The sequence below is a fragment of the Acyrthosiphon pisum genome, chromosome A2 (assembly GCF_005508785.2).
Source record: "Acyrthosiphon pisum isolate AL4f chromosome A2, pea_aphid_22Mar2018_4r6ur, whole genome shotgun sequence".
Lineage (NCBI taxonomy): Eukaryota > Metazoa > Arthropoda > Insecta > Hemiptera > Aphididae > Acyrthosiphon > Acyrthosiphon pisum.
In genome coordinates this window covers 12,570,087-12,591,685 of record NC_042495.1, presented here as the reverse complement: position 1 = coordinate 12,591,685, position 21,599 = coordinate 12,570,087, and the positions used below count along the sequence as shown (strand labels likewise).

The 21,599-nt window shown below is 33.4% G+C and overlaps 2 protein-coding genes across 5 annotated transcripts; one reads left to right on the top strand and one right to left on the bottom strand.

Annotated features, from left to right (window-relative positions):
* Window positions 1–465: 465 nt before the first annotated feature.
* LOC100165418 (uncharacterized protein C16orf52 homolog A) lies at window positions 466–2,711 on the bottom strand. 3 transcript variants are annotated; one of them, NM_001293365.1, is given in 5 exon segments: window positions 466–1,107; window positions 1,168–1,174; window positions 1,176–1,380; window positions 1,475–1,733; window positions 2,578–2,684. In NM_001293365.1, coding segments are annotated over 4 exon segments (453 nt in total). In that variant the 5' UTR covers window positions 1,578–1,733; window positions 2,578–2,684; the 3' UTR covers window positions 466–969.
* Window positions 2,712–2,796: 85 nt separating this feature from the next.
* LOC100159275 (probable ribonuclease ZC3H12C) lies at window positions 2,797–18,977 on the top strand. Of its 2 annotated transcripts, XM_001945905.5 has the most exons (7): window positions 2,797–3,035; window positions 3,101–3,531; window positions 15,437–15,745; window positions 16,348–16,502; window positions 16,594–16,736; window positions 17,529–17,763; window positions 17,863–18,977. In XM_001945905.5, the coding sequence occupies exons 2-7, from the start codon at window positions 3,295–3,297 to the stop codon at window positions 18,680–18,682; spliced, it is 1,899 nt and encodes a 632-aa protein (XP_001945940.1). In that variant the 5' UTR covers window positions 2,797–3,035; window positions 3,101–3,294; the 3' UTR covers window positions 18,683–18,977. The 2 variants fall into 2 exon arrangements, with proteins under 2 accessions (XP_001945940.1, XP_003247098.1); XM_003247050.4 differs by lacking the exons at window positions 2,797–3,035; window positions 3,101–3,531 and adding an exon at window positions 14,246–14,618.
* Window positions 18,978–21,599: the final 2,622 nt, after the last annotated feature.

The window sequence follows — 21,599 nt, the reverse complement described above, 5'->3', positions numbered from 1 at the left end:
AAGTGGGGGGAATGCCTACAGTCTGTATGTGCAAATTGAGGGTACTCTATCGTGGGCTGGAGTATAGATCCAATAAGCAACCAGAAACCAATCTTAAAGTTGAAGTTTGAAACACTTTTATTAAAGGAAATGACAAAAAAACTTAAAACCAGTACATTCATGAATCATGGGGTCTGAAATTATTCAATTAAATTGATTTCTAAAATTTCCAATTGCTGTAGACTATAAGATCATAAAAATTAGTATTTAGTTTTTAAGAATTTTTGTAATTAGGCAATTTGTATTAAGTATACTTTTATCTAAATAATAAATATAAAATTTTAAACACATCTTTTGAGGTTACATATTATCATCCACCAAATGGAAACCAATATCTGTCACCTAATAACTTAAAACCAAAGTGCTCAGACAGGAGCTGATCTAGCATGTTTTGTACTAGGGATGCTCAAGAATAAACAAGTTGGGTTGGTGTTCTTTGGTTACAGAGTATAATTCTATAATAATTTATTAAATAAGCAAACAGTTACATTTTACCATGATAATATAATAAATTTAACTATTTCATGAATTTTACAATAATTGTATTCTTGCACATAAGTCAACTATTTCAAAAATTAATCACTTTTTTTAATATTATATTAAAATAGTTTTAAAAATTCACAAGATATATTTTTGATTTCCAAAATTATTTTATTATTAGGAATGAGTATTTTTTGGCATGATTTCTTGATGCTAATTCTATGTAGCCTTCAATAAGTATATTAGAGTTGTTTATTCTAATTTTTTTAAAGTCTTATTTAACCTTTTCATGGACATCAATATTTTATTTGCATAATATTGAACTTAATTTCCTTGCTTTCAAACTCCAGATCATTTGGATTTGATAAAACAACAAATACTCTGTAGTCCACAAGTGCTTTTAAAAATGGGGTAAACATACTTTTCCAGCAAATAACTCAGATATTACAGTTACCCAGAGTGACAACACAAATAAAATATATGAAATGCCAACTTGATGACTATTTGGTAGTTGATATGGTTGACCGCCAATCTCTGGTATATGAAAACCCATGGGAAATACAACGGCAGCAAAACAAAATAGTACCACTGAAAAAATAAATAGTTGTAAGCTTATGTAAGCTCTAAAACATATTCAATTTAACTTACTGGCAGTAAATCCTACCCAACGTGCATATGGTATAACATTTCGGTCCCAATGTGAAGAGGCCAGCAAAATTATGGTGGTAGTTATACATATACACCCAATGAAAATACTGACTAAAGCCAGTAACCATTCGAGTCTCAGATCAGGAGTGAAACACACTTGTGGTCTGTTAAAGAGGGTCATACACGTCCACATCAAACCCAATCTGGTGTCACCTAGAAACAAATTATCTTAATATTAGCATCACAAGAATTAATTAGGTACTATATTTACTAATTCTGCTAAAAATAATTATGAGCTAATAATCACCTCCTACATCGGTTATGATCCAGTCAGGCATTGCCAAACTGACGATTGCAAATACATCGGCCAATAAGAACAAAGTTCCCGAAATAACAGTAAGTTTGTCCATATTAATGTTTTGCAATTTCAACCCATGATAAATTATAGAAATCACCAAGTGTCAAATGCTTCATGATTATTAGTTAATACATTTATGATTTTTTCTATTGCTACACTGCTGTAGTAGGACATATATTAAGTTGTATTCTAATAGTTTAGTCTGAAACTGTCAAAAAGTAAAATTTAATACTCAAAATTTTAAAATAATAAAATTAATAATAATTAATAATATTATTGTTGTGATATTATTATTTATTATGATAATGAATAATGATAGTAACGTTATCTCATTGCTACCATATTTGAGATTAACGTTGAAGAACAGAAGCAACCATATGAGAATTGAGATTTGAGAACCAACTTTTATGACAATTATTAATTAATATTATGCTGCATAGTGCAGAATTTCAGTCTGTCATTCTGTCACCCTGTTGAGTCAGTAAATTTCTACTTCACTGCTACTCAGTGCAGTAATATGTAATAATTACAAATTACTAATTAGCCACAAGAAATCGAAAATAACAATTTATAAACTGTAGGTTGTAGGTATTTATAGTCAACAGTAAGTTGCGGGTGGTGGATTGTGGGGTATTAACAATTAAGGACTATAAGAAAACGAATATTTTGAAAGCAGTTTATAATAATTCATGAACATCAGCTGAAAATTGAATGGGCCCCATAACGATCAATAATTATTGTGTCTAGAAAATATCAAAACCATTTTAATAGGTTACCTATTTATTGATATAATAATAATTAATCGTGTATCATGCATGATTTCACGTAGTATAACGGAACACCTATGCTGGCAAAATTTCTAGCATACAAATTTTAATGCGAAATCAAAATATAAATAACAGAATTAGCAAAAAAACTAAATGTTTGGATTAGAAATTTTCATAAAGCCTTTCATAAATCTATGTTTATGCCTACACATTTTTTGGTGAAATGTGTTTTGGTCATAATTGTTGTGGAACTACATTAGGGCCCGTTTTACCTCGGTTACTCACTTGCGCTTAACCCATTGATTTTACTGGCCACATTTGGTTGCTTATTGCTTAACCTTAGTTTAACTATCGTAATACGGGACCATCGGCGGTATAAAATGGCGACGACTGTTGGTCTCGGTGCGCACGCGCGAAGTAATACTGCGTAGGTGTTCGTGCGCAGAATGGCCGCGCGCCCGTCGGACAGTACAACAACAAAAACACATCGCGAATCCCGATAACCTCAGCAGCTGTGATAACCGCATTGTCCGCCGCTTTAGTTCTCTACTATAACATTTATTTATTATTAATATTTAATTTTCATATTATTTGCTTGTTAGTTGTTACTTGTTTGTGATATAGGTATTTATTATATTGTCGATTGTAATATTAACTAAAATATATTATATTGTAACGTCGTCAACGATAATGTCGTGGTTTTCTTCTATGATTTCGTCGTAAAATACTATCGCTCCTGACCAGTGAGTACTGACTGATTCTATGTTTTGTCGTTATCCTTGGCCCTTGCTCATTGTTGTCTTGACAGGTACCTATCAAGAATTACCTAACCTACCGGCTATCAGTCGTTATTAAATCGCCTTTTCGTGTCGAACAAAACATTTAAATTATTTACTGTCTACGAATGACGACGGACGGTCGCACGTCGATGACCGCGGAGCCGTGTGAAAGGTCCGGCGAAGCGGCCGCCGCTTGATCGCAGAACCATGTCGGCGTCGAATCATGGACCGCTCCGGACCACTGCCGCCGCCCGGCGCCTCCGACGTAACGCTGTCGGTGGACAGTTCCAAGGGACGTCTGGTGGTCGACCGGATGGACTCCATCAGGAACCTGTTCGGGTGTGAGTTGCGGATCGTCAACCGTGGTGGCGGGACGTCCGCGCCGGCGGTGGTTTTCGCCGTTACCATGCTGGACGAATACGACAAGGCGCCGGACGATCGTTTGATCGATCGGCTAAAGGTACCTAGATAATATCATACTATAAATAATTTTATGCGTCGATGATAATATACAAGTGCTGCATGACGGTCGATCTTTCGCTTTTTAAAAATAAAAAACCTGTAGTCCCACCGTTTCTTACCGTATGATTGGTTTACGATTCATGTTATAAACTCTAAAGCCTAACTATATAACGAGATTTTGACGGTCAGCTACCTACAGTTGTGTAGGAGACAAACGAAACGAAAACGCATTACATATTATTGTATTGTTCGTTCAATTCACTTTGAGCCAGTCACCGCCATATTTTGTCACTTGAACTGCGAGTTGACTACCTAATACCTCAGCTACATAATATAATAATAATATTATTATTGTACCTATAATATGTTTACGAAAAATCGACATTATGATTGGTAATTAACAGGTCAAGTGACGGTATAATGTTGGGTACTGGCTGATCTGAGTGTTGACTGTTGAATACCTCTCCCGCGACCCCACTTTTCTTTTTTGATCATAAGAATATTGAAACAAAAAGTAATGGTTTTTTTTTTTTTTATCAATTTCGAATTACTCGTCTTGGAAACTGCCGTATATCACTATAGTAAAATCCGAATACAATATAATGTGCAACTTTAAGACTTGTCTCGTCATGCCTTCCTCCTATTGTGTAATGTTTCGAAATTGTTCTATGTTAAGTACCTATCTTTATTATACTGTTATTGATCTCCAGAGGAGTAGAGAACGTTTTAAAATAACTAATTCGAAAAAGCTAAGTAAAGTAGATCTGTTATAACATTATTATTATTTTTTTTTTATATTCCCTACATTGTAATTGTTTTTGCTTGAAATAAAGTAATAACTGTATTATATTAGGTACTTCACTTTGAAAATATTTTCATGTACAAAATAATGTATTGATATGTTTTCATATGCATTCATATACCTTATATATTAAAATTTAAACAAAATATTGATTCCCCCCTCACATTACCTAGTCTTGATTACGACACTGTGCACATTACGCTACAGTAAATATTATTACACGTAAGTGTAAGTATTTAATATTTATATACATACCTACTTACACGTTAATTAGTAGCGGCCGGTAGGCATTATATAAATAATATTTGTCGTCGAAAAACCATGTGATGTGCAAACAATCGATATTGGATAACCATAGCCTTAGGTTAGGTACCTATACTGGCTATAATAATATACCTACTATGTGGTGTGAAGTGATGTTATAATATTATACTACCACCTACCGGCGGTGTTTTATTAATAAGATATAATTATTGATATATTTTGACATTGTGTCGCCGCCGCAGCGTCCGAGCGTTTAATTTTTGTATGCGCCTGCGGGGTTGCGTAACGAATTCTACGCGCAGATCAAAAACAATATTATAATATTGTAATGCACATATTCGATTAATTATCACGTTTGCTGTGTGCACGGGTACCTAGAAATCAATATTTCACCGAATCCTGTTACACATAAAAGCACAATAGAGACATAAGTCTGCCATTCATATTCATGTATAAAAACATTGTGCCGCAACGTTGTACACATATTATTATAAGCACGTGAAAGGCGCCCAAGTACATCCTGTTCGTGTGTGTGTGATTTACTTTCCCTTTCGATAATGGCCTAAATCGTTATTTAAAATCCATCTGTGCGTCTAGAACGTCCGTAATTGGATTGGTCCTAACAGTTTGGTAGTTATACGGATTTTTGGGTGTTTTTTCGACATTTTTTTTCTCCCCGATCGCCACTTACGGTTTTCTAAATATACGTTAAGCAAATTATATTTTTTTAACGAACGTTGTCTGTAGCCTGCAAGTGCCTAGACTATTCCTGTATAATTATATAGGTATACCGTATTTTTCCTTGACTAAGCGCGTTCGTTTTCCTTATTTTCAATTCAAATCAAATTAAATGGCGCGTGACTGCTTCTCGGGAGTACCGAGTAGGTTTTCCTATATTTCCACAAAAAAGTAACGTAATTAATGTTATAAAATTAGACCAAGTCTGGTTGGTATTGCCTGTAACCAATTTTGAAGTTTAAATCGTTCAGCGAACATTTAGCAAATAAATAATTGTATAAAAACTAGGGATGGGCCGATACTAAAACTTATACTCGATATCGGCCGATATTGGTGGTATTGGGTTTATCTGAATCGGTTTTTTTTTAAACCGATATTTGAACCGATACCAAAAAAAAAAAAAACCAAATCTATCAGCATAATAGCGTTGATTATAAATTGTAATAGTTAAATGTAAAATGATAATATTATTTCGGTTGATAGTATCGGTGATATTTTAATATCGGTTCATTGTTTATCCTGAAAATGTTGGTTTTCAAATATATCGGGTATCGGTTTTTTATCGGTTGCATATATCGGAATATCGGGTATCGGTAAAAAGAGGTATCGGCCCAACCCTAAATTAAAAACCTTATATTTTTTAACAATAGGTATAGGACACAGTATTACATGTTCGATACATAAACTATAAAGATCCTCTTAAATTTCCTATGCATGGTTATTTTCCTGTATGTGTACCTATTTATTAAAGCCTTGAAAAAAACCAGTACACTCACCTATATAGGTAAACTACTTAATTTCGATTATTTTTAGCGCGCACCAAGGTGATGTATTTCTCTTTATGTACGTTTATGGATAATTGATACTTTATATAATATAGTACTGATTTATTTTTAATAACTTCGGTACTATAGTATAATATTCAACCGATTCTAAAAATCATTATTTCATAATGTGTATATTATTGCAAACAACCCAAAGTAAATTTTTGTTGTTCAAATTTTAATTGAATAAAATAAATTATTATAATAATATATTTATATGTTCTAATTATCTATATAAATGACATTCATTATTTTGAAATATTTGAGTTTATTATAATTTAAACTGTGCACTAGCTAGGTTACTAGATAGTAAAATTATCAACTTATATAATCTTGAACTCTGAAAGCGTATAAATTTGGGTATCGCTTAGACAGCTGATGTGTGGACATTGACATAATATTTTGTTGACACGATATTTAAATTTATACCTAAAATTATAATTATATGCATTATTATATCGTAACTATTATTACATGTTTACATCATATGTAGAGGTAAAAACTTTTTGATCATTTTGGCAGTAAAAAATCATTATTATTATTGATTATACGAAATACTCTGACTTGATGCTATAACATATTATACTAGGTATATGTACCGCGTTAAGTTATTTTCCAGCTATGCTTTTTCAGAGAACAAACCAACTTTAATTAGAATAATAAATTATTATACCTATCAAAAAACGTATCACTAACTTTGCAATCATATATTCAGCTGGTTTCCCTATAGAAACAATTATTTACACCCCTTGAAGATTAATAATATGTGTATTTACAATAATTTAAAATTGTATAAAATATACACCCGCGGATACTTATTCTATAATATGTATAAGAATTAAAATGTTGAATTTTAATATCAGAATTTTTGTTTGATGTTTTACTGTTATGAAATGTTGCAAATAATTATAACACAACATCGTTACCTTTGAGTGATCTTCAATTGCGTCAAAAATATTTACTTAAGTATAAGTAAGTACCTAATAAATTGGTTTCTTTTTTTGGTATAACAGAAGGTATAGTGGGCGTTTTTACAGTGCTCGCTTTCCAAACTCGGCGATTAAATTTTTGTTGCATAGGAATTATGCTTCGATTGTCTTATTGTAAATATATATGATATATATGTATATATAAAAAAATAGTTAGGTAAATTAAAAATTATTGTGGTTTCTATGAGACAATATATTTTCTTACTATACTATTTGCTACTAGTAAAAATCAAATTCTAAACGATAAAATGTCTGATCATTAATTAAGAAATCAGACTGTTAAAATAATACATATAATGTTAATTTATGAACAATTTCTAATTGCAAGTAAAACCAACCGTAATAATTTCCATGCTGAAATATTTTATATTGTGTATAGTCATAGTGTATTCAACCGTACACACTACGATACATTTAATTCATTTTTTAAATATCGTTTATTACACCAATGTACCTTAAATAGTAAAATCTATTAATTAGTTGTTTGATACGATTATTAATAAATATCCTTACCTATTAAATGCGGTAAGTACTATAGCGATTCCTGCATTCTTAACATACCATAGAGTTCAGAATTAAAATAATAAACAGTAAACACTAGGGATAATGTAAAATGAGAACATTGTGTATTATATAGCCAAAAACATTGTAAGTCATTGGGTTTTAACCAGCTATTAGTCAGATACTTACATACTATAGGACGAATGTACGAAATTAAAAATATGAATTATGAATCCGTTATCGGATGTCATATTGTCACGGCCCAATATGTTTAGAAGGTCATATTATGTTATACTTGACTTTACTTGATGAACACTTTGGACACTTTCTCTGAGGATTAAAATCAACTTCTTTGATGCAATTGTTATAATAGCATGAAAAAAAAACTATTGGGCCGTGCAAAACGTTATTATTATAATATGGTTTGAAAGCGAAATAGAAACGTTCACACAATTTTGTAAAAGTATCATAATGTAGAAATAATTTTAATTTTAAATACATCTATTATCTACAGTTTATTTGTATTATAATTTATAATTATATTTATCATCAAGTAGGAAAACTATATACCTATTTTTTTTTTACTTGGATTGAACTATAAGTATCTGCGTGTGTATGATTAATTGGTTAATTAGCATTTTAAAACAAAGCAAGTCCGATTAAATGTCTTTTTTTTAAATCAAAGACATGCACTGAAACAGTGAAACATAAGTAATCGGGTAACACCCAAATACATAGTTTTTCAACATATAAATACAATTTTAAAATATTGCTTTTCTCTAAATATAAAAATTATTGTAGCATAATTTGTTTGATAAGGATGAATATATTTAAGATAGTTTAAATAGTTTACCTAGTTAGAAATGAAATTGTAATTTTTTAAAATAATATCGTATTTTTGTGCGAATATGATATAATATTATAATATAATTTATATTTATACCTATATGTATAAGTTAACATTTAAATAGTCTATTATAATCGATATTATGACCCTTATATTATTTTAACCCAAACCGGCCAAACCTCGTAGACCATTTATAGGAATAATATATTATTAACACCATCGTGTTTAGTTATAATTAGTTTGTATTTAAAAATTCACTAAGTAAAAAATGTACGTGGTATAACATTTTTGGAGTGAAATAGAGAAATTAATGGATACATTTTTTTCAGGAAAAAATTGAATTTCATAGAATGATATGAATATATTATATAATACGTATATATAATATATATATATATATATATATATGAGAGTATTTAAATAAAGGGTTGCGTACGGAGTGTAATAGCATATTACGATACCTAATGGTGGTGATTGCGTTCTCGTGTAATCCTGCAAACAATTTTGTTATGTACGATTTTAATGGATTTATGCAGTGCGTATAATTAATAACGAGCAAATTTTAATGTGCGCAGGATTATTTAGTTGTAACAAAGTATTTACTATAAAGACAGATAAACACGGACCGTATACCATGGACTCTGATAACATAAATTATAATTATTATATAAAAAATGTGTGATAGGTAGTATGTAAAACTGCAGTGTATTATAATGACAAGATATAAGTATATAACGTGACTTACATATTGTGACAGACGACAGTGATAAACAATTTGAGCTATTTTTCTCTCGAGTGACAAAGAAAATATAGAATAAGAAATGAGTGTATAGAGAAAGTGTAGAAGATGTTACGATTATATATTAAAATGGAGAATAAACTACCTATAGCTTAGCCGTTAGCCCATGGGTTTCGGGATATTGAAAGGAGTGACCGTGAGGATGGAAAATATTGGTGAACTGCAGTAATCGAAGACTATGGAAGTTATTATAGTTGTGTAACACCAAAAATATGTAACGTGCAGAGCTGCAGAGATATATTATAATATTAGGTATTTGGTTTATCGAAACCCCGCCGGCAAGATTTTGATACTGTAAAACATATTACATTTTTAACAAAGCAATCAAATTGAGGATTAACGAACTTTTAGAATTCATATCAGATATGTTAGGTCTTGTAAAATAAATGTAAAGTTTGTGAATACAATAATAATATAATACACTCACCAAACGTCACGGTCGTAAACATTTTTTGTTTCAAATGTACACGTTTTATAGTGTCTAGTTGTATAAATAACAATCAATACATTTAATACTTACATATACCTAGGTACCTACTACATCTCATTTAACTGTTAGTGTTTATCGTATTTTATCGTAAATGGCAAAATAATAAATATATTCAGTTTTAACGTATAAATCGTAGTCAATATACATTTTAAAATATAAACAAAAATATCAATATTTTATTGAGTTTAATAATATTTTTAATTATTTTATTTATTTTATCATCTTTCTAAAGAAGCTGTGTTATAATATTATTCTTATCTCAATTATATGTATACTATTTTGTTACCTTTGTTTAGATTCCTGAATAAGATTTCCATCCTTAACTCCCCTCCCTCGATCCGTTTGAAATTAATTTCATATTGACATAGTATTTAAACACAAAGTCTGTCTGTAAGTAAGTTTTTATTACATATTATATCATAAGATATTGTAATAATACAATATTTTCTCTTTCATTAGAAAATCACATTGTATTACAATTTACAATATTACTTTAATTTTTGTACATGTCGACCATAATTTATTATTATTTATTATGAATTTCATGTTTCATAATATATTTGTGTTTTTGGAAAATAGCATCTCGTTAAAACTTAAATTATTATTACGTGTTTCATAATAATAATAATGGATTGGTAGGTATTCATTTCGCAATAGTATTCTTGATGAATTCAGTGGGACGCTGAAATTTGGATTTATATCGACTCCGTGTCGATTTTGCGATGTATGCTCGAAAAGGAGGAAACATTGATTTTAAATCGTAAACAATATTTATGAAATACCACCTTCGTCGACCCTTCGCGTTGTAGGTAGATTAACTTATCGCGTATTATAGTATAGAGTATATAGACCATGTTATCATGTGACTATAAAGTTTCTGTGACGTTAAATTTATACGACCATGTTATATTCCATAAGATATACAATGGTCGCGGGAAAACGTCGTAAACATTATATGGTAAGTACACTGTAGCGCTGCGAAGACAACTATTTACAATCATATATAACACGAGTAAGCACACGCGCGCGCGCACACACACATAATTTATACACCAGATTGTGTACTTAACTGTATAAATATCACCCGGATGCAATATATATAATGTTGTACCTGTACTATCTATACGACTTATGTCGCATCTGCTGCAGTTTTTGTGCATTGGGAATATCGTGCGCACGTGATGTTGCTACTGCTCTTAAAAATAATATATAAACACCATACTCGACAAAACAAAACTTCCGTTTCGTCCTGCTAACAAATGTAAAATTTGTGCTGCAGGGACCGCGTGAAACGTTGTAGGTTTATAGCCTAATACGTATATATATCAGGCGCTGCGTTTAAGGGGGGGGGGGAATAGGGGCCTTGGCATCCCTATACATCGTAAACTACCTATAAATAATAATTTATTGTTTGTCTTGTGAGTTGTGCCATCACTATAGGGGGTCAATGGTCACACTGACTGACGTCTGGCCATGTTATTGATAATACAGTAGGTACCTAGGTATAAGCCTAAGTAGGTAAATAGTTAAAAGTAGAATTTTTGGACCAAAAGGATATTGTCAGACCCCTAGAAGATGAATTACATCCGCTATTGATATATTTATAGTGGTTATAAAGGGACTTAGACGTACACTTTCCTCAGACATTTTTCTAGGCATTTACCTTCAATATTTTTACCTAATATAATATGAAATAAATAAATCATGATTGATTTTAAAATTCCTAGGGGGTAGGAAAAGCTCTATCTTGCCGCTTCTTCGGGTGTCTTTTATCGAGTATTTGTATAGCGTGCGTATGCGTGGCTTAGCCCTCCTGATTCAGGGTCGCATTTATTGAGTTTGCAGTTCCACCTTACTTTCACAATAATTCTCTCTTAAATAATTATGTTATAACGGCTTTCCTTTTTTTTTGGAAAAATCAACAATTTATATACCTATCTAATAAATGTAAGTATTAGCAACATATAGGTATAATATTTCTCGGTAAAATAAAAAAAAGTTACTAATTATAGTGTACGCTGCAGTAAAATAAAAATTAAACTTTATGCTGTGATTGTTGATTGGTGAATTTGTTAATATCATCGCCGTCACAGTTAATGCTCTCATCGTCATTTCTACTTATATTATATCTTCATGATGGCCAGTGAATTTAAACTTTCTTCCTTGGTAATATATCTTAAATATAATTGTATTCTTTTCAAACTATATAGAAGGAACGCTCAGTGTTCATCTGATTGGCAACTTGTGTATATGTATTGAGTATAGACGCTATCTTTGAGTTATACATCAGTATTTAATATATATCGTTGATGACACGGCAACGTATCTCGATTTTTTTTTAAAATTAGTTTTTGGTAGTTTTTGGTATCAACAGTTTTAGAAAGACTTTGCGATAATTTATATACATAACGATAATAATCTAGATTTGTTATCACGTGTTATCATCTTTACTAAAATTTGATGGTTATCATGGTTGGTGTTGGAGTAAATCGGTTAAAAACCTCTTCTGAACAATAACAAAAATCGAGATACGTTGTATTGCCGTGTCATCATTATTTAAAAAAAATTATTTTCTCTTTGAAAAAAAAAATTCTTGTATTGTTTATGGTATTTTTGGTGTTATCAAAACATTTAATGACTTTAATTAATTAATTTAATGACATTGATTGCTTATCCGTGGTATTGAGGGAAAATATGCAGCTGACTCGTGTACGAATAAGTTTTAAAGTACGGATAATTTCAAGTGTAGAAAATTTTAAGAACTTTTGTGCTTGGTATACATATATAGTTAATGATTAAAAAAAATTATCTATCAAGCCTGGTTACGATGTGTATAGTGTATGCGTAATGCGCATATAATAATATAATATGTTTGACAGTATAGGTACGTGTGACAATAAACATTATTTGTTGAAGAGTATTCCTGGTCTTAAATTGTGTATTGAAATTAGTTAACTTTCGTTAAATGTATAGTTATTGATCAAGACTGTTGTTAGGTCCATCTAAAAATATAAAGGGATTGAAAATCAAGGGATGATAATAAATTTGTACTATTATTTAATTTGTTGTTTAAAACACACATTGTATATTAATTGTATTCTCAACACTCAACAGGTAGGCCGTCACAGGATATTACATGTGCTTATATTAATATATTTCGTATGTTATATTATATTATATTATATTATGTATTTACACATAAACATAAATTATATCAGCTTCATATCAGTGGCTCATTATCTCGCAGATGTATTTGGATTTTGTAAACAATTTTATGTTTTTCACATAACAAAAATAATAATTCTATCCAAAGGTTTTATTATAATATCTAAAATTTTCGTAAGGTATCTCATCCATTTTTCGTATGAATGATGAAATCCTATATTGTGATTTATATCGTTATTTAGGAAATATAGGTACAGATTTCGCTGTTACCTCCAGTGGCCCGAAAATTACAATTAAAATTTAATTTTAACATTTTAAATTTCATTCTGTAATTGGTTTTCACTTGTCGTTGATGTGATTGTGCACATGCATATGAATATAACGCATATTATACAATTTTTAAAACATTTTGTTAGTTCATAAAATGATTTCATACTAGTTGGATTGTTGTCAAGACTAAGAATTATTGTATTATTGATCGGTGTACACGAATATTATCATTAATTATAATTATAATATTATGTACCTTCTATACACCTAAATAATAATAATATTATATTATAATTTACCATATACATATATTATTTATTTATTAAAATACGGTCTGGTAGCCCAATGTGGTTACATTATAATAATACCATTCAAATATATGTAAGTACACATATTATCTAGTCATGTTTGTTTACTGCAATAATATACCTAAACCGAATATTGAGAGTAATACAGTATACAAGTACGACTTTTAGTGTAAGGATTAAGGGGTGTGCACAATTTTAACACCCCCACGATATTTTAAGTTTTTATTGCGTCAGCGGCCAGCGCTCTCTCATACATACACTGCGGCCAGTTGTAGGGCCTCCCTCAACATTTGTCTCAAACACCTGTAGCAGCTGCGTATGTCACGAAACTCGTGCAAATCGAACGAATTCAATATTGTGTCTAACTGCCTACGCACGGTGCGCGAATATACAACTTTTAATTTATTACCATAGCTTCTGCAGTAACCTATGTACCTCAGACATAGTACGTCTATCAATTAAATAGTTTAGGTAGGCCATTTTTTGTGCCTACGGGTTTATGGTAATACCTATATATGTAATATAATATAATATTTATTATATACAAAACCAACGATGTGACCCCGCGCGCGCCCTCCAAAAAGTCGACAGCGGTGGCGTTCGGGTCCGTTAACCCTTTTTTTTCACTTTACGCATACCTACCTGTTGCACATCGCACGCCGCTGACACGCGCGCGCCCGCACGCACACGCTCGCGTATATTTGTAATAATATTCCGCGTGTGTGAGTGTAAGTACGCTCGCCGCCGCCACACGCTCGTAACCGCCCGTGACGGTGGGCGGCCGTAGTAGACCTTCACTCCCGGAAGCGAGCGAGCGTGCGGCGGCGGTGGCAACGACGACGGCGACGACGACGACGATTCGGGTCAGTGTCGTGTTGTTTCTCCCGGATCCGCCGCGCGGCGGCAGTCCCCACGACACGGAGCTCATCCGGATCCGCCACCGCGCGCCGCCGCCGCATCAGTACACGGTCGGCCGTCGCGCAGCGCAGCAGTTTCTCGCGTCGCGCACCGTCACATAACAACAACTTCGCACGACACAACGCCGATTTTTCCGACTCGCAACCATGACTTTTACCGGCGTACTTCGGGTAAGTCTTTTCAACCCCCGTGTACCCTGTGCGGGACTTCGTCTCTAGCACCTGCAGAACTCTGCTTCCGTTTTTCCGTGTCTTTAATATTGTTTATCTCTCGGCGAACCGGATGCGCTGGTTGCGACCACCTGTTCGTTTGTTTATCGCCTTTTTTTTTTCGATCTCGTGCGATTTTTGCATTTTTCGACGCGCGTGCTGCTATTTCATGGGATATTTTAAATAATAAACCGGCAAAGTCTCATTAACAAACATTAGCACATTATCGACATTCGTTAAACACCTGGTAGTTAGCAATACTTATAATATAATATACTATTACCAATGTAAAAATTCTAGTTTTAAAAATAATTATGTAGGTAAATGTCATTGTTATTAATATATAAGCTTGCTCACATGTGTCTAAAAGATAATTTCTAACTATACACCCCCACAATATACATTATAATGTTCTTCCCCCCCCCCCCCCCCCGAACGCGTAAGTATTATTTATTATTATATAGAAGGCCAGAGCGCCCAGAGGGGTAGTATACTCTTTTGCGATTTCACTTTTTCGCGAGTTGATACACATCAGCAGTTTCTCCGCTCAAAATCATTGTCCTACCAAATGCCAATATTGTCGCGTTACTACTATTATGTCCATTAGTTCTGCAATATATTATATAACGCAGTGTTGTGTTCGGTACAGATCGTGTTTTTAATCGAATACAACATTGACATAACAATAATAATATTATATAGGAATAGCCTTTTGATAAATACTATCTTTAATATCGGTGAACTGTTGTATACTGACCGGATCGTTTTCGTTTCGATAGTGTTACGTGGACTCGTTGGACGAACTGCAGCTGCAGACATTGGACGAGTGCAGCAACGACGATTCGAGCTACGACTCGGACTTTGGAGGCGACGACGATGCCGTCGGCGGACCACACTTTGGCGGCCACCACGACGACGTCAGCCGTACCACGTCGGACACGCTCGGTGCAGAGTACGCGGAATACGTGAGCGCGGCCGCGTACAAGTCGAGGGTGGACTTTGCGCTTAAGCTCGGCTACACCGAACGTCTGGTGCAGACGGCAATCAGCAAGCTGGGCCCCGAACCCACACAGGATCAACTGTTAGCCGTAAGCTTATAGGCGATTATATTATTATTTTTTATGAACTCATATTATATATTATCTATAATATTATAAATGCGGGCGTGACGGTGAACGGTCGTCTCTATTGTCTCGCTGCACGTACATGCGATGTTGGTATCTTAGTTTCTATAGTGTAGTAATTCTCTCAACCCCCCTGGCGCTGTCGCCAGCAGATCATTTAGGGTCACAAACAAATAAAATAACCTTTTGCGCATTGTACACAAGAAAAACATTTGTGGGTGTGGTGAAAAAGAAGAATTTTCGGTTTGGGGATATTTCATTTTCTATAGTGCAGCAATTCTCTCTTGAAGCCCCCTTGGCGCGGCCACCAGTTGATAATTTAGGGTCACAAACACATACAATAACGCGCATTGTGCATATTGTATACGAACAAATATTTGTAGGTATCGCAGAAAAATGAAGAATTGCTTTAGTTTTCGCTGTATTTAATATGTAATATTAGACTCGGCGTGTGCAGTGCGAAGGAGACTGAGAGACACTGACTGCTGTAGTTGAGTGCCCTCTTAACATTATGTATCTTTTCCAGTTTTTCGTGTGTTTAATACATTAATGTTGTTGTACTGCAGGAACTGATCAAGCTCGGAGCGCAATGTGGTCATAGGTTGCACTGCGAGTCGGACGGCGAAGAAGCGCAGTCGAATAACACCAACGACTCGTTGCTTAGTCCCCAAGCGCCCAAACTCCGGCACGTCGTCATCGACGGTAGCAACGTCGCCATGAGGTATGTTAGGTCATAATGATTCCAGTCGATCGTAGTCGCTCCTGTAATAATATAACTAACGTTTTCGTTTTATCTACCCTGTTTCTTCCAGCCACGGAAACAAAGAAACGTTCTCTTGTCGAGGCATTAAAATCTGCGTTGATTGGTTCCGGATGAGGGGCCACACGGACATCACAGTGTTTGTGCCGAAGTGGCGAAAAGAAGCTTCGAGGCCCGACAACAGGAGGATCATTGGTAAGTGGCGAACTTCAGTTAAAGCTCCCCTGAAACCAATCATAGGCTATCGGAATATCCCGTTGTACACGTATATACTAACTATAGTTGGTTCAGGGATGTTTAGGAAAGTTGGGTTGCTTGATGGTTAAATACTTAAATAACAAAAATAGATAGCACGGTTATGTGGTGCTGTGTAGGCGAGGGTGGGTAGATATATGTATTAGTTGTGGGTTAAAATAGGGCGTTTAATATTGTCTTTTAAAATATTGTCTTTTAATATCAATTGATATTGTGTGGATCAGACTATATTACAGCGCCATCAAATTAGTTGCTAAATAATATAGGATTTTACCGCACCTATTGATAAAATATCCGTCAATAACTAATAACCTAGCGTATAGCGTGGTTAATTTATACTTTATCATACCCGAAAGCCGAACACATCACAAATTGTAACCAGCTATAGACACATACAGTGTGACATCGGACTCCGGTCATTATATGGTGGTCTTTCGTCAAGTACCTACTAATTAAAAATTAATAATATTATGTAACTATTCCCAAGTTATTTTATCATTGTGACATTTCGATTTAAAAAGTGGGAGCCTCATCATGTCGTTTGAAATTTTTAAGGAGAAACGGTTATGTCTGAAAAAAGTAACCATATTTTATTTTTCGTAATAGGACGATTCGGAGTCCTGCAAGGCGTCCAATATAATAGTTGTTTAGGGCCTATATAAAATATGCACATATATCACGGTATAATATAATTTAATATATTTTTTTTTAATTTTATTTTTGTCTATATAGACCAAGATATCCTGACGGAATTGGAGCGCGCTAGGATGCTGGTTTTCACCCCTTCCAGAGAAATCGGCGGCAAGCGCATGGTGTGCTACGACGATCGGTACATTCTGCGTTTGGCCTCGGAACTAGACGGCGTTGTCGTGTCGAACGACAACTACCGAGATCTGGCCAACGAGAGTCCTGCGTTCCGTTCGGTCGTGCAAAACAACATACTCATGTACTCTTTCGTCAACGACAGGTATGCGTAATAAATAACAAAAACCGCACGTCTCTTGACGATCGAAGTCTTTTCGACAAACATAATAAACTATAACGGTCATCGTTTGATGTCACGCAGGTTCATGCCGCCGGACGATCCGCTGGGCCGTTCAGGTCCTACTCTAGACGTGTTCCTCCGGAGCAAAGCGCCGGGCGTCGGTCTGACAGCCGTCAGCGCGGAGACGTGTCCGTACGGCAAAAAGTGCACGTACGGCAACAAATGCAAGTTCAGTCACCCCGAGCGTGGTCTGCAGCCCGTCAAGTCCGTTACCGAGCGACTGATGGAACACGCGCAGCGGCAGGGCTCGGCCGGCCGACAGATCAAGGGTAAGTCTGTTAGCCTGCCGCTGCAGCAGTCCGGCTGCAACAACCAGCAGAAGAAGCCGCTGGCTCGGACTATGTCCAACGTCCCGCCGACGACCACCCACCACAATCACTCCAACCACCCGCACTGGGTGGGCGGCGGAGCGTGGACGACGACGCCGCCGAGCCCGAACAACTACAGGAGCAAGCCCGCCGAGTCATCAGAGTCCGAGGACTGCAGCAACTTGCACCACAAGCTGCAACGGCAGCTCACGCTGAACCCGACCTACGACCCAAGACTGGTTCATCTGCGGCAGAGCCAGCACTGCAATGTGACGAGGATAGCGTCAGCGCCGCCTGTGCCCATGATGCGGCCGCAGCCGTCGATGAACTTGCCACCGCACACGATGGTGGCTGCCAGCTGTTCGGATCCGCAGATATTTCCCGGTTACCACGAAGCCAGGCAAAAGCTGTACTATCATTTATCATCGATATTCCCTGAGGAACAGGTGTCAGCAGCCATGCAGTACTACCCGAACGAGACTAACCCACAGAAGATTTGTGCGGCTATCTTGAACATGTTCTCGAAGACATGATGTGTATGTGCTCAGCGCGGAGTTGCATGTCCAACACGCGACCTTGTCCGCTCACAAGTGATTTTGTCTAACAATATAATATTATATTAGCTTATCGACAAGACGACGACACTCGATACAATGTATCTAATTATTTGTGTTGATTTATTTTTAAATCATGTATGATATTTGTGTAGACTATTATGTTAATTTTGTATATGTTAATTTTAAGTTGATATTTTTCTATGTTTTTGTTAACCTGTGTCAAATGTACGGCAATCGCGGTATTAATAATAATACAATTTTAATTTTATAATTTTTTATTTCATACCTTCTATTTTGATTCACACAATTTATCTAACATTAGAAAAAAATTGTACTGTCGTTTTCGTGTGATGATTACCAACCGGCTACCATCGTTTTAACGGTTTAGACATTTTATGCCAAGGATCTTTTCACATGACCCTAAAGTAAAATGTTTGTATCTCATACATTGATGGATGAGGAAAGAGGTTAGTAGTAAACAGACAGGTTTTACCTAGGTAATTTTTTAGACAAGAGTTCCAGAAAAAAGAAATCAACTAAAAAATAAAAAAATGTGTTTTCTCAAAATATTCCATGTATACAGCAACACATCTATAATTTAACTGTTTACACCTTACTAAATTGTCAAAAATAAGTAATGATGGTCAACATAATAATTTAATTATTGGTATCATCATAATATTACTAATTTCAATATTATTGTGACTAAATTATACAAATATCTGTATTATTTATATTAAATTAAAACTTTCATAAATAATGCAATTGTAAATATAAAAAGGTGGGCAAGTGGATGTCGCTCTGCTGTACAGTAGGTTACAAGTGGGCCACTGTGTAATGGATGGTATTAAATTTGAATTCAATGATATAATATCATTATATAAGAAAAACGATTCTGAGCGGAAACGGTATGTCAGTCTAGGTATAAGACATATTATATACTTATCTATGGTATTAAAAAAAATAATTAACCTAAAGTAGGTACCTATAATAAATTCCAAATTAATCATATCACAATATTCATTAGGTAACACGTCATACATCAACAACAAACCGTGGTACTATCATAGATATATAGTAGTATACTTTAGAAGTTTCAAGTACCCACGAATAATATTATAAAATCACAACAAAACAACTAAAATAGTTATTCTAAGTTTTTTAATATGTGATTTCGTCCAAATTTGAGCTTAAAATGACTATAAAAATAAACTGTGTAAATGTATTTTTTAGTTTTTTAGTTTCAGAATTAAATACTTACGCGGAATCTTGGTTTAAATTTTGAATCCTTAGATATAAAAGTTGAACATTTTATAAATTTTTAACTACGAAATAATAATTCAATTTTAAATTTGATAAGTTCTGTGAAAATTTGATCTTTAAATGCTTATAAAAAAAAATTGTGCCTATGTATTTTTAATATTTTTCAACTGCTATTGTAACAATATACTAGGAGCATTGCATTAAATTTTTACACTTTTTCGCCAAACAGATAAAACTTTATTGATATTTATAGAAAAAAAACCAAAAAAATTGAAAACTGACAATGTCCGTAAACAGCTCAAAATAAATCAAAATATTTGGAAAATATTATGGTGTATAGAAAATGCTGATATAAAAATTCAGTCAAAATGTGATGTACCTACAGTAATTTTTATAAGAGTTGCATCAAAAACCAAAATCGATATTTTCGAAAACAGATTTTGTGTAAAAATTCCCGTTTTTCTTTAATTTTTCTTTTGTTTTTCACGGCACTTTTGAAAACTACTGGAAAATTTTCACTTTTAACCCCCCAAAGTACCAACTAGATTCACTTTCCTATCAGAAAATGTACTGTTGAAGAAAATCCAAGCACTTTTACTGTCCTAAAAGTTGATGACAGACACAAAATATAAAAAAAAAAATAAAAAAAAACACACATCATTGTAAAATCAATACATTCATCGTTTCACTCAGAATCTAAAAACATTCATTAAATGTTAATTGTTAAGTATTTTTTTTTTTCATTATTTTTCATTATTTATACTTATTTTACAATTTAAACACAAATAATTAGTATTAGATACATAAATCCTCATAACTAATAAATTAACAATATACCAAAACAGATGTGGGCATAATTAACGAAGCACACAATATAGTGAATCTTAATTTTATATGAAAAATTTTCCACATTCCACAATAATATTGCTGGCCATTATGAAAAATAACCTTCAGCTGAATATTAAATATAATTTTGTTAGTGGAATAATTATTATTACTTCTATTCAATTATTTTGAAACTTACTTTGAAGTGATTATTTGAACAATTTGAATAATAATCAAGTAAACTATTTAATAAATAGTATTTTTTCAGTTTTCAAAGGTTTAATAAAATTCAAACCTTTTAATTATTTAATTATGTTTATAAATGGGTACTTTTCCGATATCTCAAATACCCAACTCTTAATTCCATTATCTCGAATATCAATCCAATGTTATGATTATTGCCAGACAAAATATTGAAGGAGACCCATTCGATAGCATATTGAAAAATATTTTCAAAAATTGTTTTCCAAAAATAGAATTTTAGGCTTATATTTTAACTGCGATTATTTATGTTTTATACTAAAATTCCACTGCTGAAATAATTTTTGAATTGGTTTGTACATGATTAAATGATTATTGTCACATAACGGTTACATGAAAAATTTAATTAATTTAATGGTTCAAAAAAATTTAATGAACCATGAACCAATAAATCATGTTTAAAGGATAATGAATTTTTTTACACATTAATACAACTACACTACGCTTTTACTGTGCGCAACATTTTTGGTATTGACAACAGGCCAAAGCAGTTGTTGTATTTTTGTATTACTTACTTAAATTTCCAATCAATACTTATTGAATC